Here is a 22,822-nt window from a genome sequence, read left to right as displayed (position 1 = left end):
GAAAAATATTTTAAATATTAAAAAAATGTCTCAGATTAAAAAAAACTGAACTGAAAAACAATTTATCCTTGGAACAAGCCCATGCTTTAAGAAATATCAGAAACTTTGTTTACTAACCTCCTACTCAGAATAGTAAACACTAACAAATGCTACAGAAAAGGCTTTCACTGTTATGTTACCTATTCAGTGGAGTTCCCTCCTAAGATAATATTAATCTATGGCTGCTTTTCAATGCACTTTAAGAAAAAAAAATGTTATTTTGAATCTTAAATGAAAATAGGTTACATTTTCTATTGTTAAATGTTTGAATTGGTTTTATTTCAGCCAACTTACAGATAGTCCTGCTTAACAACCTTAATTGGGACTAGAATTTTCATTGCTAAGTGATGGTCATTGGACAAAACATGACAAGACCCCACCGCTTAGCAATAGCAGTTTCAGTACTCCTGGTTGCAGTTGTTAGGTCAGGACTGTGCCGTTAGGCCAGGAATACATGTTTCTCCTACCCTGGTGTGCTTGCTTCCATTTCAACTCCCCCCACTAATCTGTCTATCTCCCCATATCTGCTCTTTTGGCCACCCTGCACTCTACCTCCCCTGCTGTCCTGAGCCCACTACCCCTGTTGCATCCACTATCCCCAGCTGACCTCCATCTTCTTCCTCCTGCTGCTGGCAAGGTGTGCTTGGCCAGAGACAGTGAAGTGCAGGGTGACCAAATAGCATAGATGGGGGTAGATGTGTGTGTGTGTGTGGGGGGGAGAATTGAAGCTCACCTTTCAGTTGTGAATGAAAGCATGATGCCAATTGCCCAAATTTTGATCACATGACTGCAGGGCTAGTGCAATCAATGGCCACAACTTTGAGAGTTGTAAATGCCATTCATTCAGCACTATTATAACTTCTACCTATATATTAAAATCAGTTGTAAATTTTACAATTTGGTACTGAATTTTGTTTCTTTTGTATTTTAAATCAACTATACTATATATTGAAATGAAATAAGGAATGTACTAATGTCATTAATGTAGTTACAAAAATTAAAACGTGATAGATTGAGGAAAAGTTAATAGGAGAAAAAAATAAACTGAAAAACTAATATACTTGGGAGGCAGGTAAGGTAATTAATGTATAGATACTTACGGATAATTATAGATAATTCTAATGCATTTGGAAAAATTTTGTAGATAGGCAGGCAGATACACACACACACTATATATATATCGCTACACACAACCACGTCTTTAATCTAACAGGAACTGAGGCAATTGCCAGTGACAACACTAAAGGCGGCCGCTTGTTTAAGGAAGCTTGGTTTTCAAACCACTCCTCTATCAACTGGCACATAGACCTCCCCCCTGCATACCAGGCACTAAGGAATTGGGAAGAGGAACGACATGCGCGATGTGAAGGCAAACAGCGCAAGCATTCACCGAGTGCCTCTTTGTGTTGTGACTCAGGGCCAGCCTGTGGGTCCGGCAGCCGGCTCAGATGTCTCGGATGACTCAGATGAGGGGGAGGAGGAGGGTGTGGAAGACGAACTGGCTGATGATGGCTTGGAGGCTTCGCAGAGCCCCCAGCCGGGGTCCTCTTCTCAGCTGCGTGAGCCCGATAGTGCGGAGGATGATGACCCACAGCTGGCCCTGTTCAAGGACGCCCGACGCAGGAGGCAGTCGAGCAGGAACAAACAGAGAAAGGCTGTGGGACTCCTCGGGAGGAGGCACAGGGAGGCCACGCCCTGAACTCTAAATAAAAGGAGTGTTTGGGGAAGGGCTGGTTGCTGAAAGCAACCCTTCCGTTTGAGGATTCAAGTTCCAGTGTTTTGTTTCTTGTTCTGTTGTTTGAGTAATAAATCTTGGCAGACGCTTTCCAGCCTCAGACGCTCTCCAGTCTCTACTGTTTGAACAGGGGTTTGCCTTATTGCAAGGCCGGTAGCAGGCTGGTTCAGAACACTTTGTATCAAAATCAAGATTGCACCAACACACAACCACTCTGCAATATAGAACACAGGGAAGAAGAGCAACAACAATTTAGGACCTCTGGTATGAGAACGTGGGCAATGACTAGAGCTATCCCTACAACACATGGAACTATCAGCAATTCACTTTTAACAACAGATACCCAGAGACAACTACATCCCCCAAAAACGGATGCGTGACAACTCAAAGAAATATGGCCGACCTCAACAAACAGATCGGTGACGCGCTCCATGAGCAGAGTGCAGACACCAACAGTATAAACACGATCTCCCCACCCCAGCGTTCCATCCTGACGACATTGGTAGTTAGCCAACAAAAGCTTGATATTTTAGCAATAAAAACTGTTTTAGTTTTTCTTATTCCATCCCAGTGTTCGTTTAGTTTGTTAATTTTAACATGCCTGTGATTCGCATTTTTAATCTTATCAAGGAATGTGTGTGTGTGTGTGTGTGTGTGTGTGTGTGTGTATACAAATTTCTTTTTGCTGACAAAGAGTTAAAGATTTTAAATTTTAAATCTTTAACTCTTTGTCAGCAAAAAGAAATTTGAATTTACACACACATATATAATTTTAATAATAAACAGCTTTTTTATATCTATCCCAGAGTTCAAAGATTTTGTGCTTTTTGATAAAAAAATAAATATATAAAATGTTTGTCTCTCTCTTTCTGTAAGCTCCTAGTGGAAATCAGGAACTCTTTTGTTATATCAGTCAACATGGAGGGAACTGGCCTTACTGGTTTAAAAGAATGGGTAAGTGGGGTTTGTTTGTTTGTTTATTTGATATATCCCACAGTTTAATAATATTTGATATCTTAAATTTAACATTTATGTCTGATTATATACAGGAAATATTTTTAACCTTGGAACCTACACGCTAAATCTGCAAGTGGTGATGAGTGAAAGTAATCCAGACACTTATACAGACACTTATGCAGGAATTCGTCTTCCATCTAAAACATTTGAATTTCATGTAAAAGGTAAGTTTTACCAATAAAGGAGAATATTTGTAGCTTAGGGTTGAAATGAGGGGTCCTTGGTGCTCTCTGAGCTTGATTGTTTTCTTGCAGACATTTCATTACCCAAACTACGTAACAATATCAATGCTAGTAAGGAGTGCAGTTTGCTGAGTTTATATTCTAGAACATTATATAAACTATATTCTAGAATGAAAGGACACACAGATAAATTTAATTGATGTACTCTGTTTTAAAATCTACTGTTTACTTGTATTAGATTTCATATTTTTTATACAATCAGATGCACAGTAGGTAATCTTCAACTTACAACTGTAATTGACTCCAGAATTAAGGTTGTAAGTTGTGATAATTGTTAAATGGATCACCACCTGACCATGCCTGATTTTACAAAATTTTTATGCCTGTCATTAATCAAACATCATGGTCATTTAAAAAATCCATTATATGCAATGGGCAAAACCCGGAACTAAATGCTGGAAACTGGCAAAAAAAATGCTGAAAATTGCAGCCATGTGACTACAGGACCCTGCAAATGGTCATAAATGCAAGCCAGTTGCCAAGCATCCAAAATGCTGTCACCTGGCTGTGGGAGGGCTGGGGCTGTCAGAACTTCAAAAATGGATTGTAAGTAGCTCTAGGGAGGTCTGGTGTAACTTCGGCCACTAAGTGAGGACTACTTGTAATATATTAAAAGCATTTTTGAAAATGTTAACTAAAATATAAATGAGCTAAGTATTTAGGCAGTTTTCCAAATAATAATTCAATCAGTGGAGAAAAAAAAGACACTGTTTTCATCAGTGCTTTTTTTTTTTTAAAAAAAAAGGTGCCGGAACTCTCATCTTGTTAGTCTTTTATTTATCTAATTTTTTATATATTTATTTATTTCTTAATTGGCTTATACTCTTTGGTTGCACTGTGCCCTGTTTGCAATTCCGCTGCTTACTGAGAGAAAGTTGGTGAAATCGCTTCCTGGGGGCACAAAAGGAGGAAAGATTGCTGAGAAGTGTGCTTACCTGTATACTGGCACTATGAAGATTCTGGATTTCTCTCAGCCTTCCTATACTAGGAAGATCCAGCAGAGATTGACCAAAAAGTTCATCTCGGGTCTGAATTCCCATGCAGTGAAAAGGAGAGGACTTGCAACTTCTGGTTGTAGTTAGCCACGTTTCTGGACACTGAGATAATCAGCCACTTGTACAAATACAGAGCCTATCATGCTTTTATATTTATATGTAACAGATACATTACCTGAAAATTTAGAGGAAAAAAATTGTGTATATATGTATTTTGGTTCTCACTTTAGAAGCATTTGGCATGTCTGCACTGCCAATTGTACTGTCAATTATATACCTATAAATATATCACTTGTGACATAATTTTTGGAATGTATAAAAATTTGAACCAGCCCAGAAACTCATTTCCCATTTTTTGTGTATATATAGAAAGTAAACCCTGAAATAGATTTAGAAAGAGCAAGGACTTTGATTAAATGGAAATGTTGCTAAGCATAGAACTGTTGAGTTAATTTGCAGCTTTTTCTTCTGTTTTTTTATGTGCTTATGATTTTACATCGCATTTTAAAATCAGCTAAATTGAATAGGAATAAGATTGTGGAATAGGAATAAGATTGTGACTGAAAGAATACTAATTCTGAAATATCTTTAACAAGTAATGTTAAATTTAGCTTTAGTGTAATTTCCTTGCTTACTGTAGCTAAAACTGGAAATTAGATTTCTAAAGCATTAGTATGGATCATTGAAAAGAACAAAGATATTTATGATTCAAAAATATAAATGTGTGAGAAACATGTTTTTAAAGATCTTTGCAGCTTGTTCTCATATATACCCTGCCAAAGGAATAACTAAAATTATGAAATTTAGAATCTACCAAGCTTCCCTCCCATGGACAGAAGACAATCCATGGGAAATGTGAATCAGTAATCCATAAGCATGATAGGCTCTGTATTTGTGCAAGTGGTCGATTATCTCAGTGTGCGGAAACGTGGAAGTTGCAAGCCCTCTCCTTTTCACTGCATGGGAATTCAGACCAGAGATGAACTTTTTGGTCAATCTCTTCTGGATCTTCCTAGGATAGGAAGGCTGAGAGGGAAATCCAGAATCTTCACAATACCAGTATACAGGTAAGTGCACTTCTCAGCAATCTTTCCTCCTTTTGTGTCCCTGGGAAGCGATTTCACCAACTTTCTCTCAGTAAGTAGCAGAGTTGCAAACAGGGCACAGTGCAATCAAAGAGTATAAGCCAATTAAGAAAAAGGTATTCAAATATTTCCCTCTCTTCTCTTTTTCTGCTTTGAGTGGTATGCCTGCTTTCGGGGGGAAAGCGGAGGCATCTATTTCTCGCTTCTCCTGACGCGAGAGTGGGGCTGCCTTTCCAAGTCAAGGCCCCTCACTGGAGAGGGCGTGGAAAAGGCAAATGATTCCAGGAAAGAACTAGTGTGCTTGGAATTGCTATAGCAACGGCCTCCTCGTTGGAATTCATGGCAGCCACCACCATTACAGACCCCGAGAGGGTACTGAGGTCACGCTCTGACAACGCAACGGTTTGACATTGCTGCAGGCTGGATGCTAAGGTTGAAATTGACATTTAGCCATGCAAGGTTAGAGATTCATCTTTTCCCCCCCCAGAACTTGGGAATCAGCAGTCACACGTTTCTACAAAGGTGAGGGAACAGAACACAGTGGAAGTGTGTATCGTGTTGAGGGCCAGGCGCTCCAGGGTGGCCATGTAGGTGCGCAGGATGAGGTGGCAGTGGGGGCGCAGGTCCAGCATTGGGTAGGCCACCAGCCTGGCTGACACGGGTGAGCACAAGGAAGGAGTCCACATGGACTTTGCAGAACCCACCTCCCACTCCTTGTCCTCACTTACCTACTTGAGATGGTGTAGTTGGGCAGCAGGGAGGGGTGCAAAGTTCCTGCCAACTCTCCTTCGCTAGAGGCAACTTGCCTGTTCAAAGTTTGCTGGCCGGGTCTTTTGGGGAGTAGCACAACTTGTGCAAAAGCTTTTTTTTTGTGCAAAAAAAAGGTGCCGGAATGCCGTTCTGAGCATTCTGTGAGAAAAAAAGCCGTTTTTTTTATTAGCTATAAAGACTGACTTTCTAAAGAAAAAGCAACATAGAAATATTAGAAATGCCTCTAAAAATAGGATTAGTACTTGAAAAGCTGACCAACTGAATATTTTAGCATTGATTTGTTCTTTTCAGGAATATGCATAATTATGTAAATAGTATTGTCCTCCATTTGTACTATTAATTCTAAAAGTTAAAACTCTCATTCCCTTAAATTATATATATATAGTATTATCAGATTTTTGTTTATCTCAGTTCATTCCAGGGAGAAAAAAAATCAGTGCAATTTAAAGTGCATGTTTTAGTCTGACAGTCTATTTCTGTTTCATAAAACAAAAAAAAAAATAAAATGTTGCTACCGGTAAATATTCTATCAGTATATACTATAGTATTTAAAATGTATTATCCTTGCATATAGTTTGCATTAAACAACTTATAATTATATATTTCATGTATCATTTTATATATTACTGCAATATTTAAAATACCATAGGGTATTTAACCTGAGTAAATGTTATTTAACAAAGAAATGATACTATGTGAACACTGTCAAAGTGCAAGGTGAGCTTTGAGTCACTCTCTATTATATTATTTGGAGAATTATCTTAATGCAGCCCCAGAAAAACTGAATAGTATCAGAAATTATTCATTCCATTACATTTTTGTGCTTTCTTAATAAATATTGGAAACATTTTGGCAATTAAGTTGACATTGAAATTCAGTACTATTCAAAAATATTTGGGGTTTTTTCACAACTCTTGGGTACAGTTCTGTTCATCACAATTCATCTTTACACTTGCCCCAGTATTAACTTTAACCTAGGATAAGAATGCTGAGTTATCAGTGCAGATATGATATTGTAAGATATCCCCAAATCGTTAAAGAACTATCGTAGCTTGCTGATCCACGTGAGATTATTTAATTGTGATTAATAACTGGCTACCATTAAACTCTACAATAATATAATAAATGAAAGATTTAAGTCAATATGTTGATGGCAAAACAGTGCTACAAATTATACCCCAATTTTCATTTTACCAAAATAATTTTATTTTTAAAATCACTGTGCAGATCAATATTTGTCCTCACTTGAAGCCTTATATATAAAGGACGCAAAGTATTTCTAAAGATACGCATCACGAAATTTACCTAATGAAATAGAAATAGCCTTTAATTCAGATAACAGAAATTCTCCTTCATTTTATATATGAGAAAATTATAATTGAAAGTTGATTAAGATAGCAGAAGGTGAGTAGAGCCATCAATGGTATGACTGAAAAATTCCATCTCAACTAAGATGTTGACTTTTTTTTTCTTTTTCTCAGAAGGCAAACCTCAGAAGTTTTCAGTAGGTATTTTGGACCCTCCATTTCGGATAGGGCATCCATTCAGTATTCCTCTAGATGTCCAGGATGAGTTTGGACATTCCACTGAACTGACGGAAGATTTTGTACCAGGCCTTGAAGCAAGGTAATAGTTATCATCTCATTTTTATAAAATAGAGAAAAAATTGCTCTATGACTGTAATTTGGTGTGAATGCTGGGCATTTTGTGTTTCATAACTATTTATTTGCCTTGTGTTGTCCTAAAATTAGAACATTTTCCTTTAAAATATCATTTCAGCAAATTACAGGGAAAGTGGAGGGGAGTGGAACGGAATGGAATGAAATGAAAATGCTTCTATCATAGTTAATTTTTTCTGCCCTCTTAATAAATTGAGAATATATAAAATGATGGATGTGACAGGTTTTTCTTAGGTATGAATGGATGATATCATGCAATGATGTGTGACTGTTCTGTAGCGCAAACAGCTGAGGATTCTTTTATCTTGTTTTCTACAATTCCCTCTTCTTTTTCTCCTGTGTTCTTGTCCCCCTTTTTTTTAAAAAAAAACTTGAATCAATTACAGATAAATAGCTAGATTTGGGAGTATTTTACGTGTGTGTGTGTGTGTGTGTGTGTGTGTGTTGGTTTGCACATTCTGTTGAGTTTTCTGGGGGGGGGTGTTATAAAATGTAGATTGGCGTCTCCCTATTGATTGATCACTGTGTCATTCCTCAGATTGCTGGCATACCTTGGTTAAAACCTTGACTGTTGCTTGCCATATTTCAGTGGATATTCCTATATAGCTTTCTGACTTGATAACCAGAATACTGAGCTAACTTCATTCTTTAGTTTTAGAGGTACATGTAGGTAGGGAATATCTTCTAAGATATATTGGATATTAATCTTTTCTACTGAGAGACATTTCAGTATACTCTTTCCATCTTCTGATTTTCTTTGAATTGGTTACTGTCTATCCACTGGCATAGCATACCTCCTGAGATCAGAGATCTTTTGAAGAACTTGTTTTTCTGTATTTGCTTCCATCTTCAATTTCTTTATGAATATTATTTAAATACTGCTTCTCTAATAGCTCTCTGAAATTCTTTGATAAGTTCATGAGATGTTTGTTTACCTTAGCTTTGGCTTTTCTTGTCTTGGCAATTTCCATGGTTTGTTCTGATTGCTTTCTTCTCTTCATTTTGGGAAGTCTCTTTTCACATTCATTCTTAATAACTTCTTTAAGTTCATTCCATAATTTGGTTCTCTAACAATCAAATTCAGGATTTGAAAGCAATTTCTTTGCTTTCTTTGCAATTTCTCCTTTAGAATAGTGGGTATATGTTCAAGATTATATTATGGAACCTAAGCAGCTTTCTTCTTCTTTAACTTCACTTGGAACTTGCACACGAGCAATTACTGATACGTTCCACGATTAGTACTCAGTCATGTTTTTGGTGATGTAATTGAGCTCCTTCACCTCCTTTCAACGGTAATATAGTCAATTTTATTTCTATGTACTCCACCTGGGAATATCCATATATGGAGGCATTTTGGTTGTTTGACAATAATAATAATATGATGAAATCACAGAAATGCAGAAATTGATAAGATGGTCTCCTGCTTCATTTTGGTCTTCTAAGCCATACAATCTGGCTACATTTTCCTCTTTCCTGTTTCCAACTAGTCACCAGCCACAACACATCTTGCTGGCAGGTTCCATTGATATCAAATTGAACTTCATCATGTAAATAATCTATCTCCTCTTCTGCATTGGTGGTTGGAAGATAAACTTAAATAATTATATTAAGGAGCCTTGGTGGCACAGTGGTTAGAATGCAGTACTGCAGGCTGACTCTGCCCACTGCCAGGAGTTTGATTCTGACAGGCTCAAGGTTGAGTCGGCCTTCCATCCTTCCAGATTGTTGGGAGCAATATGCTAACTCTGTAAACTGCTTAGAGAGAGCTGTAGAGCAGGGATTTTCAACCTTTTCACTTTTAGGACATGACAATATTTGAGTACCACCAGTGCCTAGCAAGGTGTCAAAAACTTGATTAAAAAAGGGGGGGAATTTCAGGGGTCTTCAAACTTGGCACTTTTAAAACTTGTGGACTTCAACTCCCAGAATTCCTCAGCCCTCAAGTCTGGTTAAGGAATTCTGAATGTTGAAGTCCACAGGTCTTAAAGTTGCTAAGTTTGTAGACCCCTGAGCTAGCTGGTCAGCCCTTCTTCCTTTGTCCCTTCTGAGCTCTTTCCACAGTGTAGTAACAATGCACCACCACCCTGTCCCTTCCCTGTACCCTTAAAAACACAGGAATCAAGTGTAAATGAAGAAAGGCTCACAAAATAAAGAAACACATAACCTCCATTTTTTTTCTTTAAGCTGCCTCAGGTGTGTCACATGTCACAATGTTGCTGTCAGTGTCCTTACCAACCCTTGGTTCCCACAGAAAACAAGTGGTAGATGTCAAGATGGCTGGCAAAAATCCAGAATGGTCTGACAAGCGTTTAATCACAGCACCTTACATACACTCCTCTCCACCAGTTTCCCCACCCACCTAACCAGCATGCGGTGGCTGGGGTTATGACCAGTGACGCAGGCCTCTAGCTCCTTTCTCTGTTCTGCTATTCCGTTCTGCTGTTTGTGCTGCCAGTTGCCGCTCCTGCACCGATCAGCTGTTTGGCGTCCACTCAGCTGTTCGGCGGCTCTGCAGCTGGCAAAAGGTCAGGTAAGGATGTCCTAGCCTCTCCCCAGGCGCCGTCCTCGCCTCCGCTGGCCTCCTTCCTAGTGCCTCCCCACTGACCTCATCCTGGTGGTCTTCATTGCTGTTGCTCCCCTCCCCAGTGCCTTCTCTCACTGAACAGCTGTTTATCAGCCCAGTCACAGACCCACTTAGCTGTTTGGCGGCATCACTGGCCTCCCTCGTCTTCTCCCTCCCCCCTTCCATCAATGTCGAGCTACGGGCTTGACAGTTGCAATCCGAGACTGAAAGGCTCCGGCATTTGCGAAAAGCTTTAACCTTAAATTAAGCCTGTTTACCTTCAAAGAAAACTTTCTAAAAGACTCAAGGTAAGGGGGTAAAACTAATTACATTTGTTTAAAGGGATTAAACCTACGGAAGTCAACACTTTGGACTCATTGCTGGCCTAAAATACAGACTAAAATATTCTAATAACCAAAGCACACAAAGGAGCCTCTGAATTGCAAAACGCTGTAAAAACTGTACAAAATCCTTATGATAACCCAATCAAGCTGCCATCTGATCCAGAACTAAATAAACCCACCTCCTTTCCAACATGCTTGTCTCTCGGCTTTTCATTTCATCAGCGCTGATTGCATTCTCCTGGCTGGAGAAAACGAACCAAGGGGTCTTTTCTTCCAGCAACAGTTGCTGCTTCTTCTCTGTCCCTGTTTCCTCCCTGCCTGCTGAGCTCTCCTTCTCTTTCCCTGTTATCTTTTTCCCCCCTTTCCCGCCCAAACGACCTCCTTTTATTGCTCTCCTCTTCTCCCCCCCCTTTTTCTTCAGTTCACCTCCAGCTTCACATTGCTTCTGGAAGTGCCAGTCAGTTGGAGCCAATCAGCTGGAGCCCTGCCAGCTGCTGGGGCTTCTGGCCAAGGCCAGACAGTCCTGCAGCTGCCTCTCCCTCAGGCTTGGGTCGCTTTGGCTCATTCCCCTCTCCTGCTACACTTCTCTAGGATGGTCGCGTACCACCTGCCACGTAGCAAAGTACCATAGATGATACAGGTACCACAGGTTGAAAAGCCCTGCTGTAGAGCACAGTGGAGCTATATATAAGTCTAAGTGCTATTTTAAAGTTTGTGCTACATTAAAAGATTGCCCTAGAAATCTAACCAATATTATTCAGTCATTGACTGTACTATAGGTAAAGGTAAAGGTTCCCCCGCAAATGCATGCTAGTCATTTCCGACTCAGTCGGAAATGACTGTACTATAGCTAAGTACTATTCTTGCTATATGCTTCGTAACTATAAAAGCAACACTATTTCTTCTCTTTTTTTCATGTCCTGATTAAAAACTGACTGAAAGTGTCCCATCCCAGTCCATCTGAATTCACTGATACCTAAGATATCAATTTATAGTCATTTCATTTCAACTTTCACTGTGTTGAGCTTTTCTGTGTTCATGCTTTTCAAATTCTTCATTCCTACTGCAATTGTATCTTTGTAACTTCAGATTTTTTTTTCTTATATGGAACTAAACATCCCAAAGGCTTTAATCTAGCCACATCATAACACCATGAGTACTGAAAAAAATCCTCAGCTCTTCCTCAGTAGGCTGTTGAGTGCTTTCTGACCTGAGGGGCACATCATACCAGCAGTACATTGTCCATCATTTTGTATTTTCTATCCATTTATTTTTGTTGGTAGAGTACAGGAGTTGTTTACATTGCTTTCTCTCATGCATTATGAATTGATGCCGGGAAGTGGGGGGGAACAGCTCCAAGGTCCTTCCCACTGTTACATGATATGAATGTTTCTCCAGTACCGTAAGAATGTTTCAGTCGTGTTTCAGAAAGATTTAGCATTTTTCTTTACAAAATATTCTAATAAGACTTAAGCCACACAGAATCACTTTGGCAAATTCAGTCTCCAAATAAATCAAGAATAAGTATAATTAAGAGAAATCCTATTTGTAATGTATTATTGCCATCTTGTGGTCTATTCAGACATTATATTGTCATATGAGATTTTTCTTTTCCTCTTTTATCAAATTGCAGCTCAATCATTCAACACTGAATGTTTACATTTTGAGTGTTTAAAATTTAATATGTTTTTATAGTATCTTCTTTTAATATAAAGCTTTTATTTGTTTATTTCTTGTGAGATTGGTCTGTTTCTCAAAAAGAGGAATTGAAGGGTTAAAATTTCTAGCCATTACAAAGCCAGAGCACTTTTTTCTCATTTTTACCTTTCATTGCCTATAACACCATACAGATTGTGAGGACTATATCTCTCACACATGCTATCTGGTAGAGCATGATTGGTCTCTCAGAGGAATTAGGGGAAAAAATCCTTACTGAAATATAACCATTTATCTCATAAATGATAACTAAAATTAAAATTGCAACTGTTACTGATCTCCATTGATTTTTAAGTTTTATTTCGTAGTGGTCTAACATTACGGTATGAAGAAATAACAAGAAGACCAAATTGTGTCATTAAAGGCATAATTGCTAAAGGCCTTGTAAATAATTACCAAGGCAAGGTAAGCTAATCTTTTTCAATACAAAATGATTTTTTATTATCTAATTAATGGGTAGTTTTAAAATAGAATTTGCAGCTATCAAAACAAACCTTTTATTCTGTTACTAAAGCATTTAAAGCTGTTTGCATACCTGTTCAGTTAAACTAATTTTGATAAATTATGAATCCAAAGTAGTGGCATGCCTTTCAAATGATGGGATAATCTGAATATAATTTGAAGCAGAGTTTGGAAGGAACTAAAAAATCTCTATTCAATAGTTGCGGGTATTCAGTAATATGTACTGCAAGTAAAGATGTGAACATGCTTACATAATGCCTTTTTAACGATATTCACTTTAAGTAATAAATAGTCAAACACAGTTGTATTGTTGTTGGCTGCATAATCAGTTAAATATTTATACTGGATTTCATATGTTTCCCAAGGACCTGAGACAGGCAAATATTTTATTACTATTATATCTTATCATTTCAATAGAATTTTATTCTAAAGATCACTGTTCCTGGTCTAAAGGAAGAATCTCAAGTTTTGAAAATTAAACTTCTCCCAGGTAAGTAAAATATTTGAAATATATGAAAGCATCTGTTGAAAATGACATTAATGATATACAAAGTACATTTTAGATACATTAGAATCCAGTTTTGGCATAGATCAGATCAACTTCTGTGGTTTTGTTTTCCTGGCTGATTAACATGAACATAGTACAAAGAGCTGTACTGAATTTCAAGAGAATAAATTGAATATGAAAAAATTGAGAGTTCTAATTTGTCATATTTCAGGAAAAAAATTATGTAAGGGTTTTAGAGGAGAGTCAGTTTGATATGGTATTAAAGGTATCAGGCAGAAACTGATGGACGGACTGTGAGTTCTAATCCTGCTGTGGGCACAAAGCCAGTCACTCTTTTTCAACTCAAGAAGGAGATAAAAAGAAAATCCTAAATTTTGTCAAGTAAACCTCAGGGATTTGTCCAGGTAAAAGCTAGGAGTCAACACTTACTAGATCTTACACACACGTGTGCGCGCACACACACACATGTATTTTGGATTTAGACCTTCAGATTCTTTTTCACTTTTTGAAAAAATTGCCTTTGACATTGTCTGTGCAATGAGAAGCCTTATCTTTGTTCAGTTTTACTGTGAGAGAAAGGACTAGAAAATGTTGAATCATTTAAAACTCTGGGATGCTTAAACACCATATTAGAATTTTTTAAAAAACTGGAATAGATAACATTCAATAAAAGAGGTCTTTTTATTTACAAATGGTCCCTAAAATGTTCCAGTTATTTTATATGACCATTTGAAGTGAACCAATACCAATGAACAGCATGCTCTTTCATGTTGGATGTAAGAAACATTTTTTAAAAAAGTACCTTCACTGAGGCCGACTCCTGGTGACTACATGGACATGTCCAAACCTTAAATGCTTTTCCACTGCTGCCATCTTTTGGGGGGAGAATGAGGGTGTGGGGGGGACAGTTAACCTTTTAGCACAGTTTACACCAGACATGTCAAACACAAGGCCCGGGGGCCGGATCCGGCCCGCAAAGTGGTTTCATGTGGCCCGCAAAGCCATCCTGAAAACAGTGAGGGAACGGCCCCCACTGCCTTGGCCCTGGCCCAGAGACCCTCCTATTGCCAGAGACCCTCAGATCTGTCCCACTCCTGCCCAGGCCCCCATAGGCACCCTTGATGCGAACGATGTAGAGCTGGCCATGCCCATTCAGTAGGCCATACGCACTCTAGCCACGCCCACCCAGTAGGCCATACGCACTCTAGCCACGCCCACCCAGTAGGCCACACCCACCCAGGCCACACCCACCCAGGCCACACCCACCCAGGCCACACCCACCCAGCCCCCTGAGGGCAACCGCAATGCTGATGTGGCCCTCAATGAAATTGAGTTTGACACTCCTGGTTTACACCCTAGGAATTTTCATGTTTCCTCCAAAGCACTGTGTATGGGATGTTCTTAATAGTCCCATTCTATTTGATAGCATGAAAAAGGCAGCAGAGTGTAGTAGAACATCCTCTGCAATTCCCAGTTTTAGCTAAACCTCTAGGTTGAAAAGTTGGAGATCTCATCTCTCCTGTCCCAGAAGACCTCTGGTTTTTGTAGACCCCGGACTCACCTTGCTGCCTTGGTATGGCTACTTTGTAATTATTGTTGCCACAAGCTAATTGCTTAGATGTGTTTACCTGGTGTCCTTCCTCTTAACTCTGATGTGGGATATAACAAGAATTCACAGCCTACAGTTTTACTTGTTAGTATGAAAGAAAAAACGATTTCTATACTGTTTTCTCATGGCTTTGAAGTATATGGCAATGGAAAAAAAGTCATCTCCCCAATTTGCTTTGGCAAAATAGAGTAACACCAAATATAATTTAAACATTACTAAAATATATAAAAAAGAAAATGTAAAATGTCTTTTTAACTTTAGGTTATCATATAAAAATTATTACTGGACAAATAAAAATAGATTAACTGCATTGGCTTGCATATCTATAGTTTGTAGGTTATATTGTATTGTTTATGGCCTGAATATAATTTTAAAAATTAATATTTTCAAAGTTTCCTTGTTAGTTTGTTTTTTGACATTTTATTTTTTATTATTTATTTATTCGCCACCCATCTTACCTCAAGGTAACTCTTTTAATGCTTGTAGCAACAAGTTAAATGTCAGTTTCTGACCTCCAACAGGCCTTCCTTGGCAGCTAAATGTAAAAACAGATTCTGATGTCTTGACACTTGAGAATAAAACAGCTTTATCTTTGCATGTTGAAGTATTGGATGAAGTAGGCAATATAACAGCCCAAACAAATCTACATGTTCAGTGCACGGTAGGCATTGGCTGTCAAATATAATTGTTTATATTGCTGAAAATAACAGTATGGAAATATTCTGTGATTTCAACTCTAGCATGTAGGTGTTGACATTTTGGCTAGAGTTTTATGTTAAGAACCGATAGTATATGTATTTATTAGGAATGTCATCCTTTTTATAGGAATAAACCAATGCTACTTCATCATATTTGTAGTCTGTCTTAAGATTTTGTTCTAAGACATTTATGCTATCTTGTAACATGAATGGGCCATAACCTTAATTGAAATTATTATTGATTATATTAGTTTTTAGGAGTTCCAGGCCTTCCTGTGTATACTGCAGACTGTAGCAGTACTGGCAAAAATGAATTAACTGGACCAGCTCTGCACATTAAAAATATAAAGAAAGTTCAAATACTTAAAGCAAGAATTGAAATACCAGTAAGTTAAAGATAGTCTCCCTCTTCTCTCTAGAGCTCTGAAACCCTTGCATACTCTTTTCTCTGTTTGCTGTCAGTGCTTTTGGCTTAAGTGCGGTGGTGTTTTTTTTAAAAAAAAGCTGATAAAGCATGAAATAGTCTTTGGTGTGGATATAACTTTTGATTTCTTTTAAGATTATAGGTGATATTCAGACATGAAAGTCATGGGGAACAAATATATGTAATTTCTTAGACTACTCCCTGACGTATTAACATCTGAAACAGCCGAAAGAAAAATCCTTGAATCTTGAAGTCAGTTAATTTTGTACAAGCATATCTCTACAAGTTTCATGTCAGTCATGGCTTTTATAATAGGAAGTAACAGCTAGTAAATTGCAGTCGAACATTATTTCAGTTTACCAGCAAATTTAATAAGGCAAGATTTTTATAGCTAAATCTCTTTATTAGATTGGATGAACATTGCAACCATAGCAAAAAGAAGGGCTAAAACCAAGAAATGTAATTTTGAGAGTTTCGGGGAGTATGGCAGACTAAGATGGCTTCACTTTTAGCCAAGCAGATGATTGCAGTAGAAAGTAAAGTTGGTAAAGGAACTGGCTCCCTGAATTTCTCTCTGGAGAAAGAGACAACTTGGGATCAGCCACAGACTCCTTAAAGATGCTCCGTGTGACAGGGCAGTAATTTATTTATTTATTTATTTATTTTATTGGATTTGTATACTGCCCTATTCCCGTAGGACTCAGGGCGGTTTACAGGGCAGTTAAAACCATGAATACAAAAAATTAAAAACAAATAAAACAATTAAATTAAATTCAAGCCCCAAGAGTAAATCTAAAACCCAGTTAAATTAACAACCCCACAGTCTGGACCAAACAGATCGAAGAGCCAAGTTTTCAGGTCCTGGCGAAATGAGCGAAGGTCGGGGGCAGTCCTAAGTTCTGTGGGTAGTTGGTTCCATAGGGCAGGCGCACCCACAGAGAACACCCTTCCCCTGGGAATAACCCGCCGGCATTCATTAACCGGCGGTACCCTGAGAAGGCCCTCCCTGTTGGGGCGCACAGGACGATGGGAAGATGATGCCGGCAGCAGGTGTTCCCTTAGATAGTCCAGACCCAATCCATTTAGGGCTTTATAGGTCATTACCAGCACCTTGAATCTCGAATTAGCAGTTTTAGCAGTTTTCCAGCAAGTTTAAGAGCTCCAAGAGTCAGAAGAGACAGTTTTGCCTAAGCTGTGGTTGGAGCCTTTTATAAGGATGCTGTGTTTGTTCACCACTCTTCTAAATCACTTTTATTGGAAGTAGCTTATAAATTACTTTTTGGACACTAAGAACCTCCAGAAGTATAAGTTTTATTATACTGGGTGATATTTCTCCAACCCGCAGTGAACAATTTATATAAGTTTAAAAGAAAAACTTTTTTAAAATTTGAAATTAAGCAGTTAAAGGGCAATTAGAATGTTGATTTTAGGGAAACATTAACTGGACCAAGAGGCCAGATTGAGTGGAAATAAGACTTTGGAAAAGTTAGAATATTGCTTGTTGTTTGTATAAAATCCTATTAAACTATATGAGGATCTAAGTTTTAGTGTAAGAAATCCTTTCCTGGAAAATTTGGATGAGAGAAAAACATAAAGAGGAGAACTTGAAGACTGGTTATGGATGCAATTAGAAATAATTAAAGATTATAGTTAAAAGAGAATTCCCACTAATATAGAATGGAGAAAAATATTTTGACCCCGGAATTCAAGGATACTTGGCAACAGTGTACCCAGCTGGGCGGAGTCTGATGATCAGGACACGGGCAGTCTTGTCGATGTTATCTGGGAGGAGTTTGATTCTGTGACCCCTGAGAAAGTGGACAGGATCATGGGGAGATTGAGCTCCACCACATGTTTATTGGACCCGTGCCCTTCCTGGCTGGTGTATGCAGCTCGGGAGGGGACACGAGGCTGGTTCCAGGCAGTCATATCTGCCTCTTTGAGTGAGGGTAGTTTCCCTGCCGTCTTGAAGGAGGCGATGGTGAGACCTCTCCTCAAGAAGCCTGCCTTGGACCCAGCTGTGTTAAATAACTTTCGTCCGGTCTCCAACCTTCGCTTTCTTGCGAAGGTTGTTGAGAGTGTGGTGGCGCATCAGCTCCCGCTGGTCCTGGATGAAGCGGATTATCTAGACCCGTGCCAATCGGGTTTCAGGCCCGGGTACAGCACGGAGACGGCATTGGTCGCTCTGGTGAATGATCTCTGGAGGGCCTGGGACAGGGGACATTCCTCTGTCCTAGTCCTATTAGACCTCTCAGCGGCTTTCGATACCATCGACCATGGTATCCTGCTGCGGCGTCTTAGGGGATTGGGAGTGGGAGGCACGGTTTTTCAGTGGTTCTCCTCCTATCTCCTGGGACGCTCACAGTCGGTGTTGGCAGGGGGGCAGAGGTCGACCCCGAGGTCTCTCGTTTGTGGAGTTCCTCAGGGGTCGGTCCTCTCGCCTCTCCTGTTCAATATCTACATGAAACCGCCAGGTCAGGAGGCACATCGACCAACTAAGGAAGAGGGCCCCAGAAATCACCACTCATAAGCAAACCCAGCAGCCACTAGACACTTCACACTGGGGAACAGCCACATTCCCAATCACCCCACAACAGGCCAACACAAGTGTTGAGACTCGGGCGCCAGAGGCGGAAGGACCCAGGGAAATCTCAACCGACCCAGGGACACCAGAGCCAAACACGACCAGTGGGCAAGGGGGTCACACGGGATCCTTACTGTCAACCGGGCAGGAGCAAGGGAGGCATCAGCCAGGGCCGCCAGGACCGTCCCAGGGAAAGGGGGCTGAACCAGCCAGGCCTACGGGGAGATACCCTAGCAGGGCACACAAGGCCCCAGCATACTTAAAAGACTACATAAGGCAATAACAGATCCAATTGGGGGGAAAGGGGTGTTAGGTACACACCTGTCCGGCCACCTGATTGGCCCAACCGTGCGGTGGGAATCCCTGGACACTGGGTTGGGTGGCCAGGGCGAGCACGGGAAACCTGAGCCTGCGGGTTGGCCAGCGCCGGGCGCGCCGGGCATATATATATACAGGCGGCAGGGCAGGTAAGGCCAGTTCGGCTACGTGTATCATCAATAAACAGTTAAACGCAGTCCGGCTCCACGTGTTCACTCGCCAACCGACCAGACACAACAACTGGTGCCTGCTACATCAAATTGCACATTTGCACTGGTGCCTGCTACATCAAATTGCACTGTTTAGGGTGACCCGCTGCTACATCAAATTGCACTGTTTAGGGTGACCCGCTGCTACATCAAATTGCACTGTTTAGGGTGACCCGCTCCATCCTTAATCAGGAGGTGAGTGAGGAACCCTTGCAGGGGCGTGCCGAGGAGTTTAGTCAACATCTGTCGGACAAAATCGCTCGGATTCGGACCGGTCTGGACTCCGACTGGGCAGCGTCGGACGATCAGGACACGAGCGGTCTTGTCAATGTTACCTGGGAGGAGTTCGATCCTGTAACTCCGGAGGAAGTGGACAGGATTATGGGGAGGCTGAGCTCCACCACATGTTTATTGGACCCGTGCCCTTCCTGGCTGGTTTATGCAGCCCGGGAGGGGACACGAGGCTGGTTCCAGGCGGTTATATCTGCCTCTTTGAGTGAGGGTAGTTTTCCCGCCGCCTTGAAAGAGGTGGTGGTAAGACCTCTCCTCAAGAAGCCTGCCTTGGACCCGGCTGTGCTAAATAACTTTCGTCCGGTCTCCAACCTTCGCTTTCTTGCGAAGGTTGTTGAGAGTGTGGTGGCGCATCAGCTCCTTCTGGTCCTGGATGAAGTGGATTATCTAGACCCGTGCCAATCGGGCTTCAGGCCCGGGTACAGCACGGAGACGGCATTGGTCGCGCTGGTGAATGATCTCTGGAGGGCTCGCGACAGGGGATATTCCTCTGTCCTAGTCCTATTAGACCTCTCAGCGGCTTTCGATACCATCGACCATGGTATCCTGCTGCGGCGCCTCAGGGGATTGGGAGTGGGAGGCACGGTTCTTCAGTGGTTCTCCTATCTCCTGGGACGCTCGCAGTCGGTGTTGGCAGGGGGGCAGAGGTCGACCGCGAGGCCTCTCGTTTGTGGAGTTCCTCAGGGGTCGGTCCTCTCGCCTCTCCTGTTCAACATCTACATGAAACCGCTGGGTGAGATCATTCGTGGTTTTGGAGTTGGGTATCATCAGTATGCTGATGATACCCAGCTTTTCATTTCGACCCCAAACCACCCCAGTGATGCCCTCGACGTGATGTCCCGTTGCCTGGAGGCGGTTCGGGTCTGGATGGGGAGGAACAGACTTCAACTCAACCCCGACAAGACTGAGTGGCTGTGCATACCGGCATCCCAGGATATTCAGAATATTCCACTTCTTTCCATGGGGGGTGAGTTTTTACCCCCCATAGATAGGGCTCGCAACTTGGGAGTCCTCCTAGATTCGCGGCTTACTTTGGAAGATCATATAGTGGCTGTGACTAGGGGGGCTTTCGCTCAGGTTCGCCTGGTGCGCCAGTTGCGGCCCTATCTAGACCGGGATGCCCTGTGTACAGTCACTCATGCGCTCGTGACCTCTCGTCTGGACTACTGCAACACTCTCTACATGGGGCTTCCCTTGAAGACCACTCGGAGGCTCCAGCTGGTACAGAATGCAGCCGCGAGAGTTGTCTTGGGAGTCTCCCGGTACTCCCATGTTTCACCTTTGCTCCGCGAGCTACATTGGCTGCCAGTTGTCTTCCGGGTGAGGTTCAAGGTTTTGGTAATGGTTTTTAAAGCCCTACATGGCATGGGTCCGGAGTTCCTCGGGTATCACCTGCTGCCAGCGTCAACTTCCCTCTGCCCTGTGCGTTCCCACAGAGAGGGCCTCCTCAGGGTGCCACCGGTCAGAGAATGTCGGCTGGTGGCCCCCAGGGGGAGGGCCTTCTCTGTGGGTGCCCCGGCTTTATGGAATCAGCTGCCGGTTGAGCTCCGGATGGCACCTGACCTTCGCTCCTTCCGACGCGACTTGAAGACCTACCTATTTGAACAAGCCGGCCTGGCCTGATGGGGGATGCGTTGGGGTTTTTTATTGGGGATTTTTTACATTTTTCTACTGTTTTTAGTGCGGGCTCGTATTTAATTCTCTTTTTAATTTTTGTATTTTGTATTTTTATATATGCCCTGTTCACCGCCCTGAGTCCTTCGGGAGAAGGGCGGTATACAAATATAATAAACGTAAACTTAAACTTTAGACCAGGCATGTCAAACTCGCAACGTCACGTGATGTATCACAACTTTTCCCCCATTGCCGGCAGTGGAGTGGGTGCAGTTTTGGTGTGACGCATCCGGACTGCTGGCTGGCAGTTTGACATGCCTGCTTTAGACTGTTGGATACAATAAAAATGGTCTTAAAAGAAGACATAGAAATGGATATAACCAAAAATCAGATATGAATTTAAAATGAATGGATGTGAGAATGTTATATAAGATGTTATATAAGACCAACTAATGAAACTGGCTGAGGTTTCAATTTGATACCTATATCTTAACTCAGAAAAGTGACTTGGACAACTTTCTTACTTTTGCTTTGCAAAAGAGAGGTTTTATCTTGAAAGAATTCCTGAAAAAAGCAAAAGAGAGAAGAAACGAACAATTTGGACATTACCTAAAAGGAATAATCCAGATCTCTAAAATTTAAGATTTACAAAGTGGGCCGATTAGATCAAGATTAAGCTGCAGTATATGTTTCACCTCTTTTCTAACAGCTTTTAAATGGTTTTTCTTGACTAGGACTTAATATTGAGATATTAAAATTGTTTTTATGGAGAAGATATAGGAAGAAGAAGGCTTTGTTGTATTTTTAGAAGAAATGATAAGCTATGATATGATAATTGAGTAGAGATGAACAGAAGATAATAAATCTTTGTGGAACATCAGTTGAAGGGATTAAATATTAATATTTTCAGTTTGTTGTTTCTAGTAATGGAATTTTTCTTAATTATGTTTGAATGATGAGGTTTTAAAGATTTGTTTATATATATTAGACATGGACTTTTGCTGATTAAGATTGAAAGATTTTTATTATTTGCCAATAGATAAAAGATGAGTTATGAAATGAAGAGAGTTTTGGTTGAAATAGATATTAAGCTATTAAAAATGTTTATATTTGTTTGGATGAAAGAGGAAGTTAATTCTTTTTATATCATGTGTGGGGGTATTTGTTTTTGTACTTTATATTTTTTCTTGTTTATATATTGCATTAGTTTTTATCTTTGTAATTTTAAATTTTAATAAAATATTATATAAAAACTTAATCTTTATTTAAAAAATAGAATTTATTATTTTTTCTTTGGGAAAATAGCAATTGTAACTGATGTCAACATTATTATGTTAGGAACAGCATATTTTAAAAAATGTAGTGGTTTCTTAGTTGTATTTTGATACATTATATAGATTTTATATTAAATTATATTTTATTTTAATAAATACATTGTAAATATTCCTAGTGTAATAACTATTATTAATTAGGTTTAATGAGCTAAAATATTGTTGTACAGCTTTGAAAAGTCATTTTTTTCCTTGTATTTCTTTTTGTTTTTATTGTTAGAGTTGTAAAAATGTGCCACCAGTATCCAAAATTATTAAACTGCTTCCTAGTAGCTGTGCTGCAAGATTGCAGGTTTATTGCACTGAAGGAAAAAAAATTATTCAGATTAAAAACCAGGAAGAAATTAACCATGTTGCAGGTGATGTGCTAAAAAATCTTACCTTCCGTATGTATGATGAGGGAGAAAGAGAAATCATAATAACTCCAGCTCTAGCTGAAAAATTTAAAGTAAGTATGGATGTATCATGTGAATGTAATAATGGAAGTGTGTCTAGAGAAGTTCTTATTAATTTGTTTAATTAACAGCTCTAAATTTTCTAAGCAAAATAGATTGTTGAACAATCACTTAGGCTGCCTATATTTTTTGT

General features: G+C 40.1%; 1 protein-coding gene across 8 annotated transcripts in view; it reads left to right on the top strand.

The window, feature by feature from the left end:
* The window catches only part of SMCHD1 (structural maintenance of chromosomes flexible hinge domain containing 1), a 104,541-nt gene that overhangs the window by 32,617 nt on the left and 49,102 nt on the right, over nucleotides 1-22,822 (top strand). For all 8 annotated transcript variants that reach the window (XR_014026105.1, XR_014026106.1, XR_014026107.1 and 5 more), the window contains exons 18-25: nucleotides 2,651-2,728; nucleotides 2,824-2,955; nucleotides 7,366-7,510; nucleotides 12,495-12,591; nucleotides 13,066-13,138; nucleotides 15,287-15,426; nucleotides 15,715-15,849; nucleotides 22,455-22,682. Coding sequence is in view for 5 of the 8 variants with exons in the window: in XM_081325135.1 (XP_081181261.1) it covers nucleotides 2,651-2,728; nucleotides 2,824-2,955; nucleotides 7,366-7,510; nucleotides 12,495-12,591; nucleotides 13,066-13,138; nucleotides 15,287-15,426; nucleotides 15,715-15,849; nucleotides 22,455-22,682 (1,028 nt within the window). In the remaining 3 variants the exon portion in view is untranslated. The remainder of the gene's footprint in view (nucleotides 1-2,650; nucleotides 2,729-2,823; nucleotides 2,956-7,365; nucleotides 7,511-12,494; nucleotides 12,592-13,065; nucleotides 13,139-15,286; nucleotides 15,427-15,714; nucleotides 15,850-22,454; nucleotides 22,683-22,822) is intronic.

The sequence above is a fragment of the Vipera berus genome (assembly GCF_964194415.1).
Source record: "Vipera berus genome assembly, chromosome: 3".
Lineage (NCBI taxonomy): Eukaryota > Metazoa > Chordata > Lepidosauria > Squamata > Viperidae > Vipera > Vipera berus.
The sequence above is the reverse complement of the archived record's forward strand: the minus strand, read 5'-3'. Positions and strand labels throughout refer to the sequence as shown.